The sequence below is a fragment of the Octopus sinensis genome, linkage group LG10 (genome assembly GCF_006345805.1).
Source record: "Octopus sinensis linkage group LG10, ASM634580v1, whole genome shotgun sequence".
NCBI classification, from domain to species: Eukaryota; Metazoa; Mollusca; class Cephalopoda; order Octopoda; family Octopodidae; genus Octopus; species Octopus sinensis.
The window spans coordinates 2992101-3015119 of NC_043006.1; the positions used below are offsets into that span (position 1 = coordinate 2992101).

The 23019-nt window shown below is 34.2% G+C and overlaps 1 protein-coding gene across 8 annotated transcripts in view; it reads left to right on the forward strand.

Annotated features, from left to right (window-relative positions):
• The window catches only part of LOC115216435, a 469531-nt gene that overhangs the window by 435089 nt on the left and 11423 nt on the right, over positions 1-23019 (forward strand). For 6 of the 8 annotated variants that reach the window (XM_036506255.1, XM_036506257.1, XM_036506256.1 and 3 more), the window contains 2 exons: positions 6287-6532; positions 11248-11413. In XM_036506255.1, coding sequence (XP_036362148.1) covers positions 6287-6532; positions 11248-11413 — 412 coding nt within the window. The remainder of the gene's footprint in view (positions 1-6286; positions 6533-11247; positions 11414-23019) is intronic. The other 2 variants (XM_029785768.2, XM_029785769.2) reach the window with 2 other exon arrangements.

Here is a 23019-nt window from a genome sequence, read left to right on the forward strand (position 1 = left end):
TATATATATGTTATATATATATGTATATATATGTATATATTATATATGTATGATATATATATATATGTGATATATATATGTATATATATGTATATATATATATATGTATATATATATATATATGTATATATATATATATGTATATATGATATATATATATATGTATATATATATATATATATATATATATATATATATATATATATATGTATATATATATATTCAACAACCATTGAGGAACAGCCTCAATAGGCCATTCGACCCACTAGAAAGAGCAGCCAGGACTCAAACCGCCAGGTAGTAGTAATTCAGAAATTAAAGGAAAATTAAAAAACATTTGCCCTATTCCTCTTTAGACAATGCATTGTTTCGACGTTTTTAATGGCAAACCAGCCTAATTAAATTAAATTAAACTTAATCAAGTCAATCTACCAAAGGCTACGTCTCATCGGTAAAGAAGCCAGTAGGGACAGATATACACGAGGCATCAATATCTATGCTCCAGGAATATCTGCCCTAAAATTTTCAAACCCACCGTAATCGCGCCAAACTTATCAGCAGCAAATATTAACTGCTGATTCAATTTCAGAATTAATCAGAAAAATTATTTAATTAATTAATTAATTGATTAATATATGTATATATATGTATATATATATTTGTATGTATATGTATTTGTATATATGTATATGTGTGTATATATATATATGTATATGTGTGTATATATGTATATATATATATGTGTGTGTATATATATATATGTGTGTGTGTGCATTATAACTGAAAGGCTCCATTATCCAGTGCTCAGAGTTGCTCTTGTTTGCGGTCATCAGCTGTTAAACTGAGCCAACATTTCTTTTGAAATACTCACTGTTTGAATATGTTTTGAAATATGAAATGATAGTTTGAAGAAAAAACTTCTCTTAATGTTATCTGAGTATTGGAAGTTGGAGCCTTTCAGTTTTAATGTACCAAAGAACGGTCCACGTTCGTATTGAATCCTGTAATTTATCACTTCCAGTGAATCAGCAGTTTTGTGTCTACACACACACACACATGCATACAAGCATGCACATAAATACATGGGCTGTGTGGGTGTGTGTGTGTGTGTGCCTATGATGTTTTTATGTGTATAAGATGTTAATGTAGCTTATAGTCATTGCATCAGTGACACCAGCAGAAGAAAGAGGATTGATCATTCGAAACACTTTCATGTCACTTAACAGTCACTAAATATACGTTTTATACATAATCACTATGCTTTGAGCAGTCTTGTGTCTTTATGCTCCACAAATGTTGTATATTTAAAGCAATATTTTTCCACTGCTTCAGTGAAACTTGACAATGCTTCTTGTTTACTGAAGCAAAATGTATATCCACCCCACCCACCCCCACTGCACTGGCGCTTATAGTGTATGAGAGCACACACACACACACGCACATTCATGTAGGTATGTATATATATCCAAACCATTTCTTGTGAATTTGAAGCTGCTTTAACTGTGAATTTGTATATCTAAGCAGTTCTCTTTGTCTGCATACACATTTTTGTGTGTATACTCAGGCATGCATTTGGTCCAAATCTGGAATGTTACAGTTAACATGTACCTATGATGATGGTGTTTAAATAAAGCCGAACCATGTGTGAGATATCTTCTGTAATTGTTAGATACATGATAAAATATTTGCCCATCAGCTGATAGTGTTTTTCACACTGCACATTTTGGTCTATTTTAGCATTTTATAAATGCTTCATGCATAAACTGTGCCGATGCCTCTCTACTTCTTTATCATGAACTTAGTGGTGCAGTGTTATTTAATGTCTTATATACAAGACATTTAACCTCCTCTTTCTATGCTGGCATGGGTTGGATGGTTTGACAAGAGCTGGCAAGCTAGAAGCTTATGCCAAGCTCTATTTGTCTGTTTCTATGCCTTGATGCTTTTCCTAACCGCAACCACTTTACAGAATGTACTGAGTGCATTTTTGTAGCATCAGCGTGGGTGAGGTCACCAAGTACTTTGTAAGACAGCTCAAAGTTCCCTTGACTGGGAGCAATAGTACTGAGGGAGATGACTTTATACAAGTTGACTACAAGTTAAAGGAATAACAGACGGATAGAGATATGTGTCTTGCTTCTGAAGAGATACAAGGATATCCCAGTTGGAGAAAGTTTTTTTGTTTTTTATTATCTTGTAGTCAAGAAGGCTGATAATGCCCATGACTCCTTTGGAGATGAGTACCAGTGTTTCTGGTATGCTCAATAACTGTTAATAAATTCCTCCTACATGAAACCATTGTTTGCCACAAATGAAGAATATTGATATCCACCAATGTAGTGTTGAGTACTCATTCACATTATTTGATATTTGCTTGCATATATATATATATATACCGGAGTAAACACATAAATGTGAAACAAGGTAGAAAAAAGAGTACTCAAATACCAGTGGTAGAGTAATATGCTTTATTTAAAGCAGCGGAAAATTCAATTGTGGCTGTGTGGTAAGTAGCTTGCTAACCAACCACATGGTTCCGGGTTCAGTCCCACTGCGTGGCATCTTGGGCAAGTGTCTTCTGCTATAGCCCCGGGCTGACCAATGCCTTGTGAGTGGATTTGGTAGACGGAAACTGAAAGAAGCCTGTCGTATATATGTATATATATATATGTGTGTGTTTGTGTGTCTGTGTTTGTCCCCCTGGCATCGCTTGACAATTGATGCTGGTGTGTTTACGTCCCCATCACTTAGCGGTTCGGCAAAAAAGAGACCGATAGAATAAGTACTGGGCTTACAAAGAATAAGTCCCGGGGTCGAGTTGCTCGATTAAAGGCGGTGCTCCAGCATGGCCGCAGTCAAATGACTGAAACAAGTAAAAGAGAAAGAGAAAAAGATATATATATATATATATGTGTGTATGTATGTATGTATGTGTGTATGTATGTATGTATGTGTGTGTGTGTGTGTGTGTGGCTATAAGCAATAATCAAAAATCAAAAAGGAAAAATTCAGTTGTCACTAATTGTGACTGACAGTGCAGAGTAGCGCCTACATTGCTAGAAATAAGAGGTAAAAAAACCTTCTCAGCTGTAAAGAAGCACAAGTCCTTGTACTAACAGGGGCGCTAACTGCCCCACAGCCAGTGGGATCATATGTATATATATATATGAGAAATTACGACAAATGCAAGTTTATATCATCTTGTTATTGAATGCATTTCACTATTGCGGTTGTTTGGAACTGTGTACATTGGCTGCTCAACCCCAACGGGTCATTAAGGGTCATTAAGGAAACACTTTATAAGTGTTCTCTTACAGAAATCTTATGATGCAGAGTTCCAAGCTCCCACAACAGTGAAATGTATTTAAGAACAAATGATATAAACTTCTATTTATTGTAATTTATACTATATTTTCTCTGTATATCATAACTGGTACTACTACTGAGTGCAGTAGTAACCAAACCACTATACTGGAAGCAAACTCCGTTATGATAATCTGTGTGGAGCACTATGTGGAGGCACATGGCCTAGTGGTTAGAGCAGTGGACTCGCGGTCGAGGGATCGTAGGTTCGAATCTCAGACCGGGTGATGTGTGTGTTTATGAGCGAAACACCTAAGCTCCATGCGGCTCCGGCAGAAGGTAATGGCGAACTTCTGCTGACTCTTTCGCCACAACCTTCTCTCACTCTTTCCTCCTGCATCTTGCAGCTCACCTGCAACGAACCGGCGTCCCATCCAGGTGGGGAACCTATACGCCAAGGAAACCAGGAAATCGGCCCTTATGAGCCAGGCATGGCTCGAGAAGGTGTGGAGCACTAAATTCAGCAGCAGTATTTCTATGTCTAATTGTATAAACATGTATGTGTATATAAATGTGTGTGTGTGTGTGTAAGTATAGTGATGATGGGTTTAGATATTAAGTTAAAGTGTTGTTAAATATTACTAAGTTATCCAAGCCTCACTGCAAAAATTGAATTGAAGACCATGTGTTTTTTTTTTCCTTCCATCGTTAAAATCAGAAATGTTTTTTAATTCTTTTATTCCCGACATGTTGACATGTGACCAGTCACTGATTAATCTGATGGAAGCTGTACACAATGTGCTAACATGTCTCCTGCACAGAGAATAAGATTGGAAAAAAGATGCAGTCGTACAAATAGAAAAGAGAACTTCCAGTTGTAAAATCCATTCCTGTATCTTAAGAAAGAAAAACAAATTGTCAATAAAATGAGAATAGAGAAAACCAGATTGGATTTATGTCAGTTATTTACTAAGAACCCAAACTCCTAAAGGAATCCATACTAACATACTAGTTCTCTTATTTGTCATATAACAGACCATAATTATTTTTGAAATGGTGAAACTTGTGTTGATGTTTTATTCAATAGTTGTTGTTTGTTTCTTTTGTCAGTTTTTGTTTTTGTTTTGTACCTTTTTTTTTTAAGTATGCAGTTAGCAAGTTGGAACTGTACTGACAAATAATTGAAACCACATGAATTACAAGAAAAAACCATGATTATGTTTTTTAAAACGCTTGAATTTACTAAAGAATTAGTTTTATGTTGATTGTTGTTGTTTTGTTGTTGATTTTTTTTTTACAGTTTTAATATTATCTTTTTTGTTGTTATTTTTTCTTTTTTTCTTCTTTTTCTCTGGACTGTTGGTTGAGGAAATTTAATTAGAAATCTAGAAAGAAAGAAAAAGATTTTTAAATATGAGAATAACAAAGGGATATAAATGCTGAATCTATTATTTGGCAGAGAGTCCATAATCCTATTTGCTGTATATCTTGTGAAACAAGTTCTTATTTCTAAACAACTAAAAACTTGAGGTGTTCAATAATATCCCTTGTCATTTAGTTAATAAAATAATTCCAAATACAACTTTTTAGCCGCTAAATAAAGAATTATATGGTGGATTGAAATAAATGAAATAAGGACACTGAATATACTGAAACTTTGCATGCGTGTGTGTGTGTGTGTGCGTGTGTGTGTGTGTGCGTGTGTTTAAATAGACTCAGAAAACATTTGGAAATACTGCTAAATTTTCAGTTTTTTAGCTTTGATAAAGTATTTCAAATAATGGTTTACTGTGCTGAGAATCTATTGTTTGTCTCGCTGGTCTATCAGAAAACTTCCATCATCAAGAAGGCTGGTTCAAGTTCTAGATCCCAACATCATTCCAATTCTGTTTAACATTTGCTCAATCTCTAATTACAAACTCTCTTCAACCAAGGTTTCCTGCTCCACTGACCATTTCTCTCCTTTCTTTGACTGAGAGTTTAATAAAAGAAAGAAAAAAAACACATCCAGTCATCTGGTTATTGGTATCCAGTTATCTTATATGACTAATTACAAATAGGACTGAAATACTCTCACATTTTGTAGACTTCTCAGAACTTTCTGCAGTCTGTCATAAGCTGGTTAAGACTAAAATTTAAGCCAGAAAACTAGTACTTTGTGAACTACTATTTCTAATAGCTGGTTTTCATTCTTTAACAAAAATATCAACTCTTTGCTATGAATGTCCATGGCACAGTTTATTCCTTTGAGATATTTTTGAAGCAAACTAAAGAGAATGTTCTACCATTGTGTAATCAAAGTGATACAACCATCTTTGCATTGCTATGAAAATCTCTCTCTCTCTCTCTCTCTCTCTCTCTCCCATGCTGGAGCTCTATGTTTTAGCTTAACTTTTAATGACAATTGGTGATTTGTTTTGTTTTGTTTTTCTTATTGTATTATTTCACTCTGATCGAATTCCTTAGGGTCTTACTGTTAGATAAATTTATGTACACATGACTCCTTACGAAATTCATGTTGTTTATATATGCAGACAGATTTTGTTGTACACAAGAACACAAACAAATTATGTGTACAGTTGTTGTTTTGAAAGAGTGTTGTGATATCAAAATAAATACCCTCTCACCTTTTAAATCCTTTCTCTTAACCATTTTTATTTTAATTTATTTATTTTATTATTTTTTTTAGTTATTAAGTTGCATTTAAATTTTGCGAAAAATATTTTAAAAATTATTCTCAAATTAAGGTTTACAAAGGATTGATAACAATGCTATTAGTACAAAGGGTAGTTTAATTATAATAATAATAATAATAATAATGCTAATGATAACATCAACAACAATAATGATTATCGTAATTTGACTAGATCCTAATAAATTGTTTTCAAACTGTTGTCCTTCGTAGTAGGTTTCCTATGTCCTCTCACTGTGAAACCAGCTGCTACAGCCCTAACCACTTAGTTACTGTAATCAATTATTTTAGCAGGCCGCCCCTCCAGACAAAGAAGTGTGACTGCTGTGAAACCTTCCTGTTCCACCACTACCACCACTACCACCACCACCACCACATCATCATCAAGCTCCTCACCAGCCTCCAGCTACTGGACCCCCTCAGGTAGACGTATTGCCTTGGATGTGGCCAGGGATGATGCCACCCTTGTGGCAGCACATGGCTTTCTAGATGCTGGCCGTCCTAACAACAACTCAGTTGATTTCTCAAATGATGAAGGTACATGAAAATCCCCTGGGGAATCCATTTTTTATGTTTTTTTTATTTTGTTTTTTTTTTATTCATTTTGTTTAGCCTCTTAGTTATTGAAACCTTATGATATTTTTTTAAATTGTTGTTGACTTTATTTTTTATTTCTCTTCTTTTCTTCCCCACTGTAACATTATATAACTTTATTGATCTCTATCATTTTAATTGTCTAATTAGATTATCATTAATTAATAATATAAAGCTGAAACATTTCACTAATCAATTTGTGTGCAAACTTATGGATGTAATTAAAAGATATTCAATCACAAAATAATTTACTAACTATTAATCTGAAATTTTAGAAAAATCTAGTGAATTATTTGTTTTTGTTTTTAAAAAATTAGAATTAGTTTTTTTTAGTTTCATAGATAGAAAATAGTTGAAATAAATTTTACTTTCTTCATACTTTTTCCAGATTCTCTTAATTTCCCAGAATATTGACTGATTAAATAACAACCTTAACTTACAAACATTTGAAATATCATTTCATATCTTTAAATTCTAAATTCTCTTGCACTGCTGAATCCAGTAAATTTATATTCCATTATTCAAAAAATATTTGGCAGTCTTTAAAAAGAAAGCAAAAAAAAATTACAGTAAGTAGATATAAGAAAATACCCGCTTCTTGTGGTGGACTGGGAGGGAAAACAAGGAACAAAGCATGAACCTCTCTCATGCCTTGGCTCTTCTATACTCATCAAATTTTGTTTTACTAAAAGTTTATGCTAGAGGCTGATGTTCAACTTTTGTTAGCTTTTGGTGAAATTTCCGTAAATTTATTTGTAATATTGATTCCTGAACTGAATCAGTTTATAATTTAAATAAAGAAGTTGTTTAGGTGACATCTAAATGATTATATGTATTTATTTGAACTTTTATCAAGCAAGACAGTATGTTTTAAGACTGACATATATGGTTAACCTAAAATAGTGGCAGGGAAATTTTTCTACAATATTTGAAGATTTTTAATTAGTAAGAGAAAAAAAAATTTTAAATTAAAAAAAAAACTATGTCTTAGGATTTAAAAATTGGAAATACTTTTACGCGTAAATTTTTTTTAACAATTTACAAAATTTTTTGAATGTATATAAATGAAGATTGAATTTTTCAATGACGAAAGCAAAATGTTATAATGAATATTTATTTTGGGGTGATGAGGCTATGTTTAATAAAGTATCTGATTAAAAACTGAGTTATTTGGTTTCAAATTGATTTGTGTATTGACATGATCAAAGTGGAATAATTTCTGCGGAATCAAGAATCAGAATCTTATGTAGAATGGAATTGTTGCACAGCCCTATGATAATAGATGTGAATGTTGAAGCTGTTTGTTGTCTTTGTAACAGTGGAGATATTGTGTACGATAACTGAGTAACGAAAACAGTTTTGATATATAATGAAAAGGTATGATGTAGTCCCCAGTTGATCTTGGAGAAGAGTAAGTCCAAGTAATGTCTTATTCAGACTGATAATGATCCATGCCAGCATGGAAAAGCAGACATATAATTGTGATTATGCTAACTCTGCAGATCTTGTACACATCATAGGTGGATAAGTACATACTCTGTGTGTGTGTGTGTGTGTCTAATAACGCTTACTTTTATGTCGTGTTTGAATTGTCTGATTAAGGTTCACAGCCCGAAGCTTCGAAATCAACAAGAAGTTTGTTTTCCAATCTCATGGTGATCCTGGATCACGGTACCATTGCTTGGCAAGTTGCACTGGTGTCTTCTTCCATTGCCCCAAACTGACCAAAGTCTTGTGAGTAGGCGGACATTGAATGAAAGAAGCCTGTTGTATGTGTGTGTGTGTGTTTGTTCCCCAGCGTCACTTGACAGCAGGTGTTGGTGTGCTTACATCCCTATAACTTAGTGGTTTGGTGGAAAAGACCAATAGAATAAGTACCAGGTTTTAAAATAATAACTACTGGGGCTGATTTGTTCCACTGAAATCTTGCAAAGCAGTGCCCCAGCATGGCTGCCATCCAGTGACTGAAACATGATGAAAGATATCGAGTTAAGAGAATGTATGAAACAGAAGTTGTCGTCTGTGTGGTTGAGTGCTGGCAGATCCATTTCTGTGACTTGGTACAGCATTGTACTAATGATGATGATGATGATGATGATGATGATGATGATGATGATGATGATGATGATGATGAATGTGTCATCTGGAAAATAATACTCAGATATCTGAATCTACTTATTCTGTTATGTTGCTTTCTATTATGAATCTCCATTAAGTCCAGCATTCAGCAGAAACCTCTCTCATTCTAACTCTTCTTACCTGTTTCATATTTTGTTTTTACTTTCCTATTTATTTAATTAATTTATTTATTTATTAATAATTATAACAATTATTAAAATTTTTTTTTTCTTTTCCTAAGACATTTTATCCTTGCCATTATATAATTTATATACTCAGAATAGGGTTTGTGTGTACATGGTCAGATTCTTGGTGTAGTCTAAACACCTAACTTAAATGACAGGCCCAATTGAGTGTAACAGAACGAACCTTCAGTGATAATTGGTCTTCTTGTGTGTATAGCAAATGGTATCTTTTCTCTGTTACATTCACTACTGTCAAACATATTGCTTGAGCATCCACAAGTTTATTAGTCTCCAGAGAGATTACTACATCAGTGAAGTGTATACGGGGGGGGGGGGATTCATTTCTCACCACCACCACCACCTTACATTTTGCTTGCTAACACCTAAATCAGTTGCTAATTTGATTCATACCTTAATTCTCTAACATCTGATATATTTTTATTTTTAAGTTTCTTTTTCAATAAAAAATACACACACATATATATATATATTAGCATTTAATGAGATCTTTTAATGTGCATGTATGTATATATATATATATATATATATATATATAGATGAAATACTTTAATAATGAACCTCCACAGCTCGGTCACACTTTGCTGTTACACATTCTGCTACTTGGATTATATGTTGGAGCCTGACCACATTGTAAAGCACTGAATTATAACAATAGAGAGAATATATTTCTTAAACTTCCCATGTTGAAAACTCTGAAATCTACCACAGCCTGATGACATTGCTCATCTTTCTACCCTGGTAGAATCTCTTTGACATCAGCAGGGTGGAAATTTGCCAAAATTTTCACTTTATAATAATATGCTCATAAAAAAGAGAACAAAAAATAAAAAAATAAAGAGCAATATATTTTAAAGAAATATTGAGTATTATTATTATTATTATTATTCGGAATGATATATGTCAGAATATAACTGGTTTTTTTTTTGGTTTTTTTTAGCCTTACCTCACTTAAGCCTATTCCTTTGACTGCTCATTGCTTCAATTATTCTTCAACCTACTAATTATTCCAGCTCCTTTTTAAATTCATATATGTCAATCATCTTAACTATTTCAATTTTGATGTAAAACTGTTATTTACCATTTTATGATTTCTGTTATTGGCAGCAGTTTTTATCTCTTTCTGCTTCATTTTAAAACTATTTGCTCTTCACTTTCCTTTTCTATTCCAACTTTCTCTGACCTTTCTTTTATTTTTATAGTTTTCCTTATATATTTTTGGCAACACATTTCTCTTTTCATAGCCACTCCTCTTTGCTAATTCTCTTTTGCACGTCTTTGTTATTGTGAAAGTTACCTGTCTGTTCACTTGCTCAGTCACAGAGAGACAGACAGACAGACAGAGACAAGCAGCATTAAGACAATTTAAAAAATTCTGTTTGTTTATCTGCTTGTCATTCTGCTTATATATATATATATATATATATATATATATATATATATATATATATATATAAAAGACATAACTATCTCTTATTCTTTGGCAAAAATTCCAAACCTAAATTCCAAGACCATGCAAATATATGCACTCATACATGTCTATGTATTTGCCTGTGTTGGTTACCTTGTCTAACTCACCTGACTATGAATATAGCAAGTTAAACACTTGGCAATGACCATAGAACTTTTCTTTGAATATCTAATAATCTCAACCGACACCAAGAGCAGGAGTTTTAGGCTTACAGCTACTTTAACAATTAAACCAGTCGTATCTTGGCCCAGATATTCTACCTGTTTTGTGTTCACACCAGCCAGACCCAGTCTTTCATTTCTATCCTACAATGTCATTTTAAAAATAAGCAGTCACATCATCAAATCTTTCTCAAAGCTACAACATTATGCATGATTAATTAAAAACAGTGTGATTAAACAAGCATTACATTTGATAGAGTAATCTGAATACTCAAGGGTTAAACTTGCCCTGCTACTTTATTTTCCTATTGGTCACTGTCATCTTTTAGTCTCTACCTTTACCTCTTCAATTCTATCCAGTCTTTTTCTCTCTTCTAATATTATTCTGTTACTGACTTACTTGGTGCTCTTTACTTAACCATCAACAATTCCTATTTCTCAGAGTTAACAACTGATCTAAAGATTTCAGATAGACACATCTGAAACCTATTGAAGCATCTAATCACCTTAGCCATCTTCCATGATTGGTCATTTAATAACATAACTTGCTGTTGTTTGTTTGTGAGTTGACCATTTTTAAGTAATTAACTAACTACCTTCAAAGTAATTATGATGTTAAACATTTTGTTTTTTTTTTCATAATCCCTGAATGAAGCAGCTGATTTAAAATGCGCATCTTTTCTTCTTTCTATTGCTAATTAACAGGTGGTCGAAACATCAATCAGTATGGTCGTGAATTCACTAATGGGCGCCCTCTACCTGACCATTTGAGAGTTCAGATTCTGCAGCTTGCTCTTCAAGGTGTCCGTCCATGTGAAATCAGCCGACAACTACAAGTGTCACATGGCTGTGTTAGCAAAATACTTAACAGGTAAATGCATTGCATACCATTGTAACCTTCTTTCCACAATGACCTTTAACCTATTTTTTCCCTTTTTCTTTGTTCCCACAGCTTGATAGCCAGTATTGGAACATTAATACCAATTTGTGAAAAGTCCACAGTGCATGTGCCTTGATTTCTGCAGCCTATCAATGACTCCAGTTACACAGTTTTTAACTTGTTACTTTCACTCCTGATTCTGAGATTATTTACATAAGTTTTTCCTTTAATTCCTGTAAAAAAATTGTACCTGCTGGATTAGTCCTTTAGTTGTGTCATACTTGATTTAGTTATCAATTGGTGTCTTCTGATTAACAATGAAAGTCAGTGGAATTTCATGGTTGCTTTTCATTTACAGATTCTGTTCCATTTGCCTTAAAATTAGTGAAATGTTTCAAGCACCAAGCGAGAAAAACTCATCAGTTGAGTTTTATGTTAATGACAGTCTTTCGTGGCTGTTTTAAGGGAATTGATGAAATATCACTTTGTATCTCAGTCCCTTTCTCTCTACTTCATGTCTCTATTGATTATCGATCAAGATAGACATTTCCATCCAGTCATACAGCTTATGCTATTCAATTTGTTGTACAGTGAGTGAGGTGACAGATGTGGTTAGTCAAACAATGTCTGACCTAGCTCTGGCCTCAAATGAAATATCAATGATAGTCATTGCTACTTGTTAGTTTAGCACGTTTTTACTGATTTCTCTTCTTCAACTGTCTTTCCAAATGGTTCCTTACAACAACATAGGAAGTCTTTTGGCAATGCTTGAATGCTGATTTGTTCAGCAGAACTCAACAAACAAATATGAACCAGGAAGGAACAAAAGTTTGAATTTGTAAACCTTTCAGTTGTTCAAGTGGCAAGTTGCCTGTAATTTTTGGTTAGAACTTTACTGAATGTCCGTTTCTTTGACATAACTCTAGTCTGACTAATTTCCTTATCTCGTGTAACTCTAGTGTCAGCCTAGTGCATAGCATTTTGTTTTTTTTACTTTCTTCATTTTCTTCCTTTCCCTCCACCCCTTCCCCTTTGACTGACCCCTATCACTTGAGAGAAATCATTACAGTCAGCACTGATGCATGGATTAATTACATCTAATGCCAACTGTGCACTAGAATTGCACTGACTAAACTGCCTGGCCGAATCCTTTCAGGTGTAGACGGATTATATATGTTGTGCTTAGTATTTCTTCCTCTATAATAAGTATATATTAGACTCTGTTATTACAGCTGGCCTTAATCCTGCTTCTTAGGGTTGGCTGACAGTCTGTATTGTTGATCTGGCTTCATTACCTTATATAGTTGTTATGTTCAGGGGAGTTGCTTTGCTGGACGATATAATTTAGCATTTTAGCTGGTGATTTCTAAACTTACAGGTCTGTTTTCATTTTATTTTTACTTTTACATTTAATTTCTTTTTTTCTTTCTCCTATTTAGTAGAGAGAGATAAGTGTGTCAGCGGGAATTATTATTTGTTTATTTAAATTTTTATTTTCAAAACAATATGATTTTTTTTTTTTCTTCTTTAAACATTTCAATTCAAACAGTAGAAAACTAAGTGACACCATTGAAATATATTGTTAAAAAGGATTATTTAAATATTGTCAAAGTATTTTTGCGTTCAAGCATATCATCTTTCTACGGCCTTTTCCCCAGAGACCATTCCTGGTTTTAATGGTTCTTAAATAATTTACTGAAATAACTGCTCAGTCTTCTAATTCACTAAAATTTCAGCTAAAATACCAAATTCATTTCTAATAATATAAGTGTGTTGTAACAGCTCTGATCACAATCAGTGCACACATAAAGTTGTTCATTTATCACTTTTGCTCTCAGACGGTTAATTGGAAGGCTAAGAATAATTTCTTACATTGGTTCTAGGCCTCATTGAATTGTATGACATTGCTGCTTTTCTCAAAGCTCTTGTAGTACATATGAAGTGAGATGGCTACAACTGTGAATCAAAACCAGGTTATTCTGTTTGTTGGACAGCTCACCTCTACAAGGCTCAGCAATGCAAAGACACAACCAGTCATTTTCTTTTAGTCTTTGAATATTAAAGAAATTATGAGTGGCGTTTGAAAAGTTCCTGGCTTTAAGGGTATCATGAAAGGCCTGGTTGGAGGTCCAACCTTCTGAGTTCTTTTACAGGGCTTAGGAAAACTGAAGGACCACTACTGCAATAAGTGTGTGAATCTGAGAGGGGAATAATTAGCTGACCTTTTGTATTTTCTCTTACCCAAAGCCAGGAACTTTTCAGCTCCATTGTTTCTTAATTCTGAAGAATTTTGCCAGAGAAGTTAAATATTTTGTTGTGGAATATAAACTGAATGTTACCAATAGAACAGTAATATTGTGTTGTTTTATCCATCAGGACATTGAGTCAAGCCGAATGAATTTTTTTTTTTTTTTACCTTAAAAGAAAGGATTCCTCTATTTTGTTCCTAAAGTTGTCTTTGAATCATGATTTACTCAACCTACTAACTTATATATCATTTCTGCTTCAAAATCATTTTGTACATTGATACTTTATTGTTTGTTGCACTTGTATTTCAACAAGCACAATATTTCAAATGATTCTATATCTATGCTTACTGGTTAAAGATCCAGGAGGGTAACAAATCTGAATGCATTCATTTATCAAACCCTTTTGCAATTTATTTAGACTTTTACATTTAAAAAATCCATCACAGTAAAATATATTGTTTCAAGAATGAAGTGAGAAATATTTACGCTTTATTCTCAGTAGGTTAGGTACTTTGGTACAATAGTCCCCCCCTGCCCCACCCACTTAATAAATGGCCGTTTCTTTTTTTTTTTTGTTCATCTTTATATTTCAGTGTTTCAAACATTTTGTGATGAGTGATTATTTTAACAGTTACCTTCCTTCCCTTGTAACGCTCAATGGAGTTATTTCAAGGAGTCTCAAAACTGCTGATTTTTGGTCACATCTTTTGTCTGTCAGCTACAACCATGGTGACAGCAAGTATCCAAATTGGATAACCTGTTACCCATTAAGAGCTGCGAGCTACTCATCTCCGTTACCATATGCTGTGATACAATTTCCAGTGACAACCTTGCCGCATCAGCTGTAAATCCTTGAGCTGTTGTCCCCAATGCAGAGAAGTGGACAGTGGCTAAGTATGGGACATTGGATCATGCTTAAAACTTTTCTGGTGTCCTTGGCTCCCAGACTGCTGCTCTTCTCCATCAAATTGAGATGAAGGCATTACAATTAAGGAAAGGAGCTTTGGGGTGGAATGGCTAAGGCAGTGAACATGGATGGCTGTTATCATAATGCTTTTCCTGTACTCTCCAAGAGACGTAATTGAGAAAAATTATTCAGAGAAAATTTAGAATTTATTTGTATATTTTAATATAGTTTATCATTGCAACAGCAGCAATAAAAAAAGAAGATAATTGAATGACAAAAGAATATAAATATATAAATTCTTTTTAGAATTAAACTCAAAGTGTATTTATGTCTCTTCAACGTAAAGTGTTAGTGTGTATATGTAAGTGTAGTAGATGGCAGTTGTGGTAGACATAGCTTCTATCTATTACCATCCATACCATGTATATCATACCAGAGTGTGTGCCAATACTGATTATGCAGGTGGTAGTAGTTTGGGGGATATAGTTTCATTTTGCATATTGATTTTGGCTGTAGTTTTATGGCTCGATATATTTTCTAGTGCCAGCCTATATATATAAATGAACCATGTAAATACAGTCTTTTCCAGTTCAGCTTGTTGCACTATCATTACCTTTGTTCTGTTAATGTCGGGGCACATGAACTTAGCAGGTTAGGCTTTAGATCAGATAATATAGAATAAAGTGGATTAGTGGGATATACTGTTGCATATACATCTCCAAGCCTTACCATTATGGGATGAAACCAATGGTACTAGTGACGTGAAGTATGATGGGTTTTTCTGATAAATATAATCATGGAATTTTCTACTGAACACAAAACTATTTTGGTAAAGCAGTAGCATCTGAAAGTCTTGGCCACAGTAAATTTTTGGCATTTTGCTATTCTTACAAATACAGAATTTGTTTTAACTGGAATTGAACTTGCAATAGAAGTCTGAGCAGATTTATTTGTTTGAAATATGGATTGCTTCTTCTCTTGTATTTACAGTTGTAGACTTGTGTAATTATCTTTCGCACTACAATTGTCAATGAAAATTTACAGCTTACAATATTTAAGATGGATTTTTAATGAATACTTAAATTCTAATGGTGCTGAAGAATTAGCAACCTGTCTAATTCAGTTTAACACAAAACTGTTTATGGATGACAAGCAATAAGCCGGAACTGGTTAAATGAAAATTGCTTACATTATGTGACATGAATCTTATCATCAAAAGATGTTCTACAACAATTGGAAATTGTTTAGTTGAAATAAATGCTTAAACTTAAAAGATGACCTATCCCAGACTGATGAAATGTTTAAATCTAAAACAAAAGCATTGAGAATCAGCTAAGGAACCCCTGCTAAGGTTTACTGCACAGGGCTCTTTATATAAATCTTCTGAAATCAAAGATAGACTTTATTAAACTTGCTCAGACTAAGGTAAAGATTATCAGATGTCTAAGGAATATGCTCCAAACTGCTAGCTCAGATCTAGTTGTGTTTGTTTGACTGGTACAACCAATGTAAGCATATGCTCTTGGATCTGTTGTACAGCCAAGTTCTTATATAGAAGTATTTCATCCTATTAGCAAGGACATTCATCAAGTATAAAGTCTACAAGTATAAAGCAACAAGTAACTAAGCCAATGCCAGTCAAAAGTTGTTGTAGTTGTTGGCCATCACTTCCCTCTCGGTTCTGTTCTGCACACTGGATGAAATGTCTTAAATTGGACCATTCCAGCAAATTCTATAGGTCTGTGTTTAACTTTAATATTGGGGGTGGGGGGTCCTACAAAAACAACTTAATGATGAGAAAGTTACAAATGACAGTTTGCATCAAATTATTTGTAATTTGAATGAACCACCAAATGAATCGCTGTTGGATACTGACACACTGCACTCCACCATTCCTGCTTCATTGTTAACACAATTATTGATGATCAGAACTAGAGTTAACTATAAAAGCTTTTCATGGTTTTGAATATAAAACCTTACCCAGTACTTCAGCTGTATTGTGGTGAAAAGCTCATAACAAGCTGCTTCAGTGCAGACCTTTTGAAAGGATTTTAATGTTTCTATGTTTTTGAGTGTTTACCATTAATAAAAATAACACTATCATTTTATTACTGGCATGGGTTGGGCAGTTTGACAGGAGCTGACCACGTTCCAACTGTCTGTCTTGGCATGGTTTCTATGGCTGGATGCCAACCACTTTACAGAGTGTAAAGAGTGCTTTTTATGTGGCACTGGCCTATTGCATGCTTTTTGCGTGGCACCAGCAGGGAAGCTGTCCATATGGCACTGCTACGGGTGCTTTTTATGTGACATGGAAGTAACTAGAATTCTAATTCCATGTCTTTATGAAGCTATCAACACTGCATCACCACCAATTGTCTGGGTGGGAACAGAGTACAAAGTACATTTAAATGACAAAGTTCAAACTTTTTCTTGCTCGGATCCATTTTGGAACAGTGTTCATTGATAAGTAGCAAGAGTAAGGTACATTTTTCTCCAATTGACTTGAAGCATTAGATTGGTTTGGATGAAGATGCTAATAGAATGTGTGCAATAAATGCAAGCAATGGTCAATAGTCTTTAGTTGAGTCCCAAAAATAGCTGCTCAAGTTCCTGACAGCAGATGGAATCTATATTAAAAGAAGTTAGCAGAATAAATATCCATCAAGACAACGTACCCAGTTTTTGCAACAACTCAAAATAATTTGAAGAACCAAGAAAATGCTGTTATTGCTAGATTGAAAGGAGTCTCTTTATTGATTAACACAAATAAATGCATTAATCATGCAACTTGTATAGATTTCCAAGAAATGAAATCTTTTAAAGGATTACATCACATAGTTTAACAAACAAGATTCAATGGATTAGTGTTCCTAAGTCAAAAGAAGAAATTGGAAAGTATTGGGGATTAACAAACTATTATCATGGATTCTTGCCCAAACCTACGTGGTTGAATCTCTTTTTACACCAAAGAAAGAATGTCTTGGACAAATAGGAATGTCTTCTACTTGTAAAATTCTAACATTCTCTGTTATTATTTTACAGAAATTGAGTTGATGAGTTCCTAGTCTCTGTATTTTACAGAAATTGAGTTGATGAGTTCCTAGTCTCTGTATTTTACAGAAATTGAGTTGATGAGTTCCTAGTCTCTGTATTTTACAGAAATTGAGTTGATGAGTTCCTAGTCTCTGTATTTTACAAGAACTCTGCTGATTCCTTAATATTTTCTGTCAGTATTTCACATAAAGTATATTGAGGGTTTAATTTTCCCTGTTTCTTTATTCAGTCAAATTAAGCCTCCACGCAAAGCTGGTTAGCCATGGCAGACTGAGGAATAGAGAAAGATAGATAGATAGATATTACTCCTGGTATAAAGAGAAATAGAAGAAGAAGAAGAAGAAGAAGAAGAAAGACAGGAGGGTTAAAAAGTACAGTTAAAGAAAGATCTTTTTGTAGTCTCCATGAATTGGAAGATCTTCTGCTTGGTAGGTCCTTGAAAATAAATTGCACCTCCAGCTTTGGTAGCCTAGGTCTCTCTCTCTCTCACTTCTTTCAGACCAATAACCTTTGTTTCTTGAATGAATAATACCAGGATGTTTTTTCAGTGCTTTTCACAAGAGCATAAAGGTGATTCCACACAACCTGTTTATGATATAGTTTAAAGCAATGTGGCCTGTTTGAAGTCAATGAAGTTTTTGTTAGTATTTCACAGAAACCATGTTAATAGTTTAACTTACCTGGTTAGTATTTCAAAGAAAGTGTATCAATAGTTTAACTTACTTTGTTAGTATTTTATGGGATTTGTATTGATGGTGTTACCGTCCTGATTTGTGTTTCATGAGATATGTGTTGATAGCTTAACCTTCTCTGTTAGTATTTCACAGGAACTATTTAGATGTCTAACTCATCCTATAACTCTGGTAATCAGGGATTTTCCCTTGGAATTTATATTCACTGAATATCTTTCTAATGTTTTAATAACTTACTTAACCCGTTGTCCTGTTTCTGTTGAAATACACGGCCCCTGTTTCAATTGCTTTTGAAAATTAGGGAGAAAACAACTGTTGCCATTAAGCTGGTTTTGGAACCTAAATCACTCTAAGACATGAGATTTTGTATCATGGAATTAGGGGCAGTTCCAGGTGGGTTAGAATCAAAAGAGTTATGTAATAAATATCCATAATGAATATGGGGTCAGAGAAATAAATTTGAATTGTACATGTGTAGAAGATGCAGAAACCCTACCAATGATACTAATTTCCACTGATGGACTGAAGTGAATTTTCAGGATGGAATTTCTCTCGAGATCTCTTTAACATTTAATATCTAATCAGAATTATGATAGTTGATGATAGTGTTTCTTATGTGGGTAGAGTTTGCAGATCATGCCATGTTGCATTCTTTTCTTCAGACTGACTACTTCTACTGTTTCATACCATCCAGGAATCTAAGTATTGAAATGGTTTAGAAATAGAGTCCTCCACTGCCACCATCATCAATCACCATCATCATCATCATCATCATCAGTCATTATGATTTTGCATCTGCTTATCCATGCTGTCTTGCATTGGATAGGGTTTCTGAGGTACTACTTTATGGCTCATTGCCTTTCTTGGTGCCAATCCTTTCAGCCAATTCTTACAATATGCAAGAATGTGGTGGATTTATTCTAAAACTGACTTACACATAGCATAAAAAAAAAGAGAGTCTAGAATCTTATGAAAAAATCCCTATGTCTATCTCTTTGGAATGAGCTTCTCAAATCTTTTAAATATTTAAAAGCCAAAGTAACTTTACTATCTAGGATCCAATTAGCATTATAATATTTCTCTTTAATGAATTTTAACATTAAATAATAATTATAATTCTTAGTGTGTGTATTTTAAAAATACAAAACAAAAACTGTTCCTGAAAATCCTGCCAAAATATAAAAACAATAATCTTGTTTTTCTCATGTTTTGTGTTCTTTTATCCTTGGTGTGATGTTTAACATGTCTGTGCGAGTTCTATGACAGACGCTGCAATTAATCAACCCGGATGCTATGAATGTTCTGTGAAAGGTAATCCTTCACAGTTCCATTATTTCTACACAGATCCTGTTAGTTATCTTTATGATAAGTCTGTCAGGACTTACAAGACGCAGATAGCGTTAAACTCTGTAAAATTGTGATGTAATCTTTCAGAGGTGTTGCGTACACACACACTTAACTCTCAAATGTGTGCACCAAAATACTGCACGAATACTATCATTTCACATGTGTGTGTGTGCATCTGTCTGTCTGCCTCTCTGTATGTAGAGGCATATATTGTATATATGTATTTGTATCTATCTTTGACTAATACTGGAGTGCTGCACTGGGCTCCAACATATATGTGTGTGTGTGTGTATGTATGCACAGTTTGCAACAGACCATGCCTTTCTTTTGTTCGGCTCAAATCTCATTTGCGAACCCATGGAAAACGAACCACCACCAACTATTCTGCCTATATGTGTGTGCACACTTTTCAATGCAATGTATGCCAGAGAAGGTTTGCAAATCTAACGGAGGCCTCAAAAGACATTTTAAGGTCCCCAAAGACCAGAACTTATCTGCAGCTCTTGGTGGTCCAAATTGGATATGCAATCTATGTGGGTGTCTTTTCAGAACATTCTCTGGTTTAAAAAGCCTCATCAGATGCCATGATGCTTCTAAGGTGTAGGTACAGGAAGTGGTCAAACTCTGCATAAGGAGTTGACAACCACCACCATGTTGACATATGTATATATATATATATATATATATAGAGAGAGAGAGAGAGAGAGATGTATGAGATGCTCCAGCTGTGAGGAAATCATATGATGGACTTGGGACATTAAGTTTGATTGTGTGTGGGATGTGAAGGGACAAGCCTAAAAGAGTAGTTAGGGCCACCTGCTTATCTATTTCTATTGAGTTGGGAGTGAAGCATAAAACTGGCAGAGCTCTAAGGAATTAGTTGACTTGGTGGGTGGACACACACACACCATGTAATATGTGGTTGTATGTTGGGCCAAAGCAGTGGTTAGAGTTTGGAAGGATTTGCAGCCTTAAAACCATGCCCAAATAGAATTTACAAGCAAAATGGGGTCCCTTGATTCATTAGGTAGTAACTTAATGATGGTAGATGGTAGTAACTTCAAATAAGAGCTGACTCAGACTATGACAACCTGTTTAGTGTGTGTGTGTGTGCACATACACGCACTTTCACACTTTTCACATACGCATATGTATACACAGCTGTTCTCTGTTAGTGAGACCATCCATCATATATTGCGTATCCTTCCCCAGCACTCCATCCCATTCTATGGTATTTGTTAAAATGCATTTAGGAAATCACTGCCAGTGCACTGTTATCTTTGCAAAAGTCTGGAAACATTCACTGCTATTTATTCTGTGCTAACCTCTACACCGGTGTGGAGACTTACGAAGAACATTCACTCTAAACTCGGATGTAACTCACATTTGCATAGCAGTACACTAAATATTCCTAAAATAAAGCATCATATTCTAAAATGTAGCAAGTGTGTTCCAAATCATAATCTGTGGAATGACGTAGTCAAAGTTTGGGAGTTAATTAAATGATTGATTTCTATTAACTTCAGGCAGCTGCATTTAGTGACACAATCTTTTAATGTGTCTGAGACATATTTGTTTTTAATTATTAGTCAGAGCAGAGCAGGTAGCACATGTGACTCCTTTGAAGAGTCATTGATGCTGTGAAGCCCTCCAATCAGTCTTGGGGGGCGGGGTGGGGAATTATCCTCAAACCTGTTCCAAATGCTTGCACCAAATCGACTCCGTTAAGGCCATCCACTGGCCAGGTGTTGGTGGTGAAGGTGGTGAATGATTAAATCAATCTTCTTAGAACAGGAGCAGTCCTTTCAACAAGCTTCCACACAGTTTCTCTCTGTTGAATTTCATTCACAGAGCTTTCATTGCTCCTAGGCTATGGTAGAAGACACCTGCTCAAAATGCTGCCCAGTGTGATCAAGCCTGAAAAATGCAGTTTTTCTGTGTTAGCATTGTATTTTTTTAGACTATTGTTTTTGTAGGTGATTTGCCCTTCAACCAGTCAGTCATTAGGTCGCTGGTCGAACCTGTTGTCAAGTTTAAAATATTGGGTAAACTAAATCAAATCAATTTTTGTGATTTGGCTGATGCGGTTGTATAGCTTATATTCATGACTCTTTGATCAGTTGTCCACTTTCTTAAACTCTTCCATTCTGCTTTGATAAAAAAAATTAATCTTCTGAGGAAAGTGGACAGAACTAGACCTTATGTTTCAAGTTTGTCTTTAAGTGTAAAACAAATTTACATCTGTCCCATAACTATACTACAACAGCAAACATCCTTAGCCCACCTGTTTTTATGTTCAACCATTGGACAGCATTCAACATAGTCTGTGCATATTGCAACCATTATACAGATATTTTCTTGAAGTGCCAATTTCAGATGTGACTATCCAGATTCAGGGCTGAAATATCATTGTTTTCTCTTTCCTGATACTAATTAGGAATAAACTTTTAAACAAATTATTAGGAAGTATATTACTATTGTATACTTGGAGTTTTCCTATTTTTTTCGGTTTTGTGAAATGTTATTTTAACCCTTTTCGTTACTCTATTCATTTTGAGGTACTCTGTGTTTCTTTCAATTAATTTTAAATATAACAAAGAATTTAGTAAAATAACTTAGTTATCATTCAGCTAGTGTTAGGAACATAAACTGTGACTAAGGTCTGGTGGAAGACTAATTCAAAACTTATGAAAATGAGACATTTGTACTCAGAGTCAGAGCCGGTCTCAGCCGGGTTGGTATCGAAAAGGTTAACAATTTTAGAAAGAAATTTTTTTTAATCATTCCACATTAACTCTTCTATTCTTAAGATTTGTATGAATAATTAAACTAGTTTATAGCTAAGCCCCACTTTCTAATGTTCACATGTGACAATATAACACTAATTACTAATAACATTGAATTTTATGACTAAGAGAAATATTCTTTACAACTTAACCATCCAGCTTCCAATTTCATTAAAAAATTTTGATGTTATCAAATAAAGAGAGAAAAATGAGAAGGATGATGAATAAAGCAGGTTTGATATCGTATTTGGAGGTTTTAGAATGGGAATATTTGAGCTTGTCATCCCAATTGGACATGGAAGAAGTGTTGTATATGATAGTCAAAAAAAAAAAGGGATTTTATGAGTAATACATAATGTAGACGACAAAGTGTAAGTGGTAAAGTTGATAGAATAAATGAAAGTAAGATTGAAATGCCTGAAATTATGTAATGTAATGTTAGTAGAGATCAACCAGCTGTACTGGACTGAATAACTGTAGATCTTAAAGAATCCCCCAAATCTCAAGAGTACATTTTAAAAAATTGTAATCGTTTGTTTTACAAACATGCTTCGCGGAG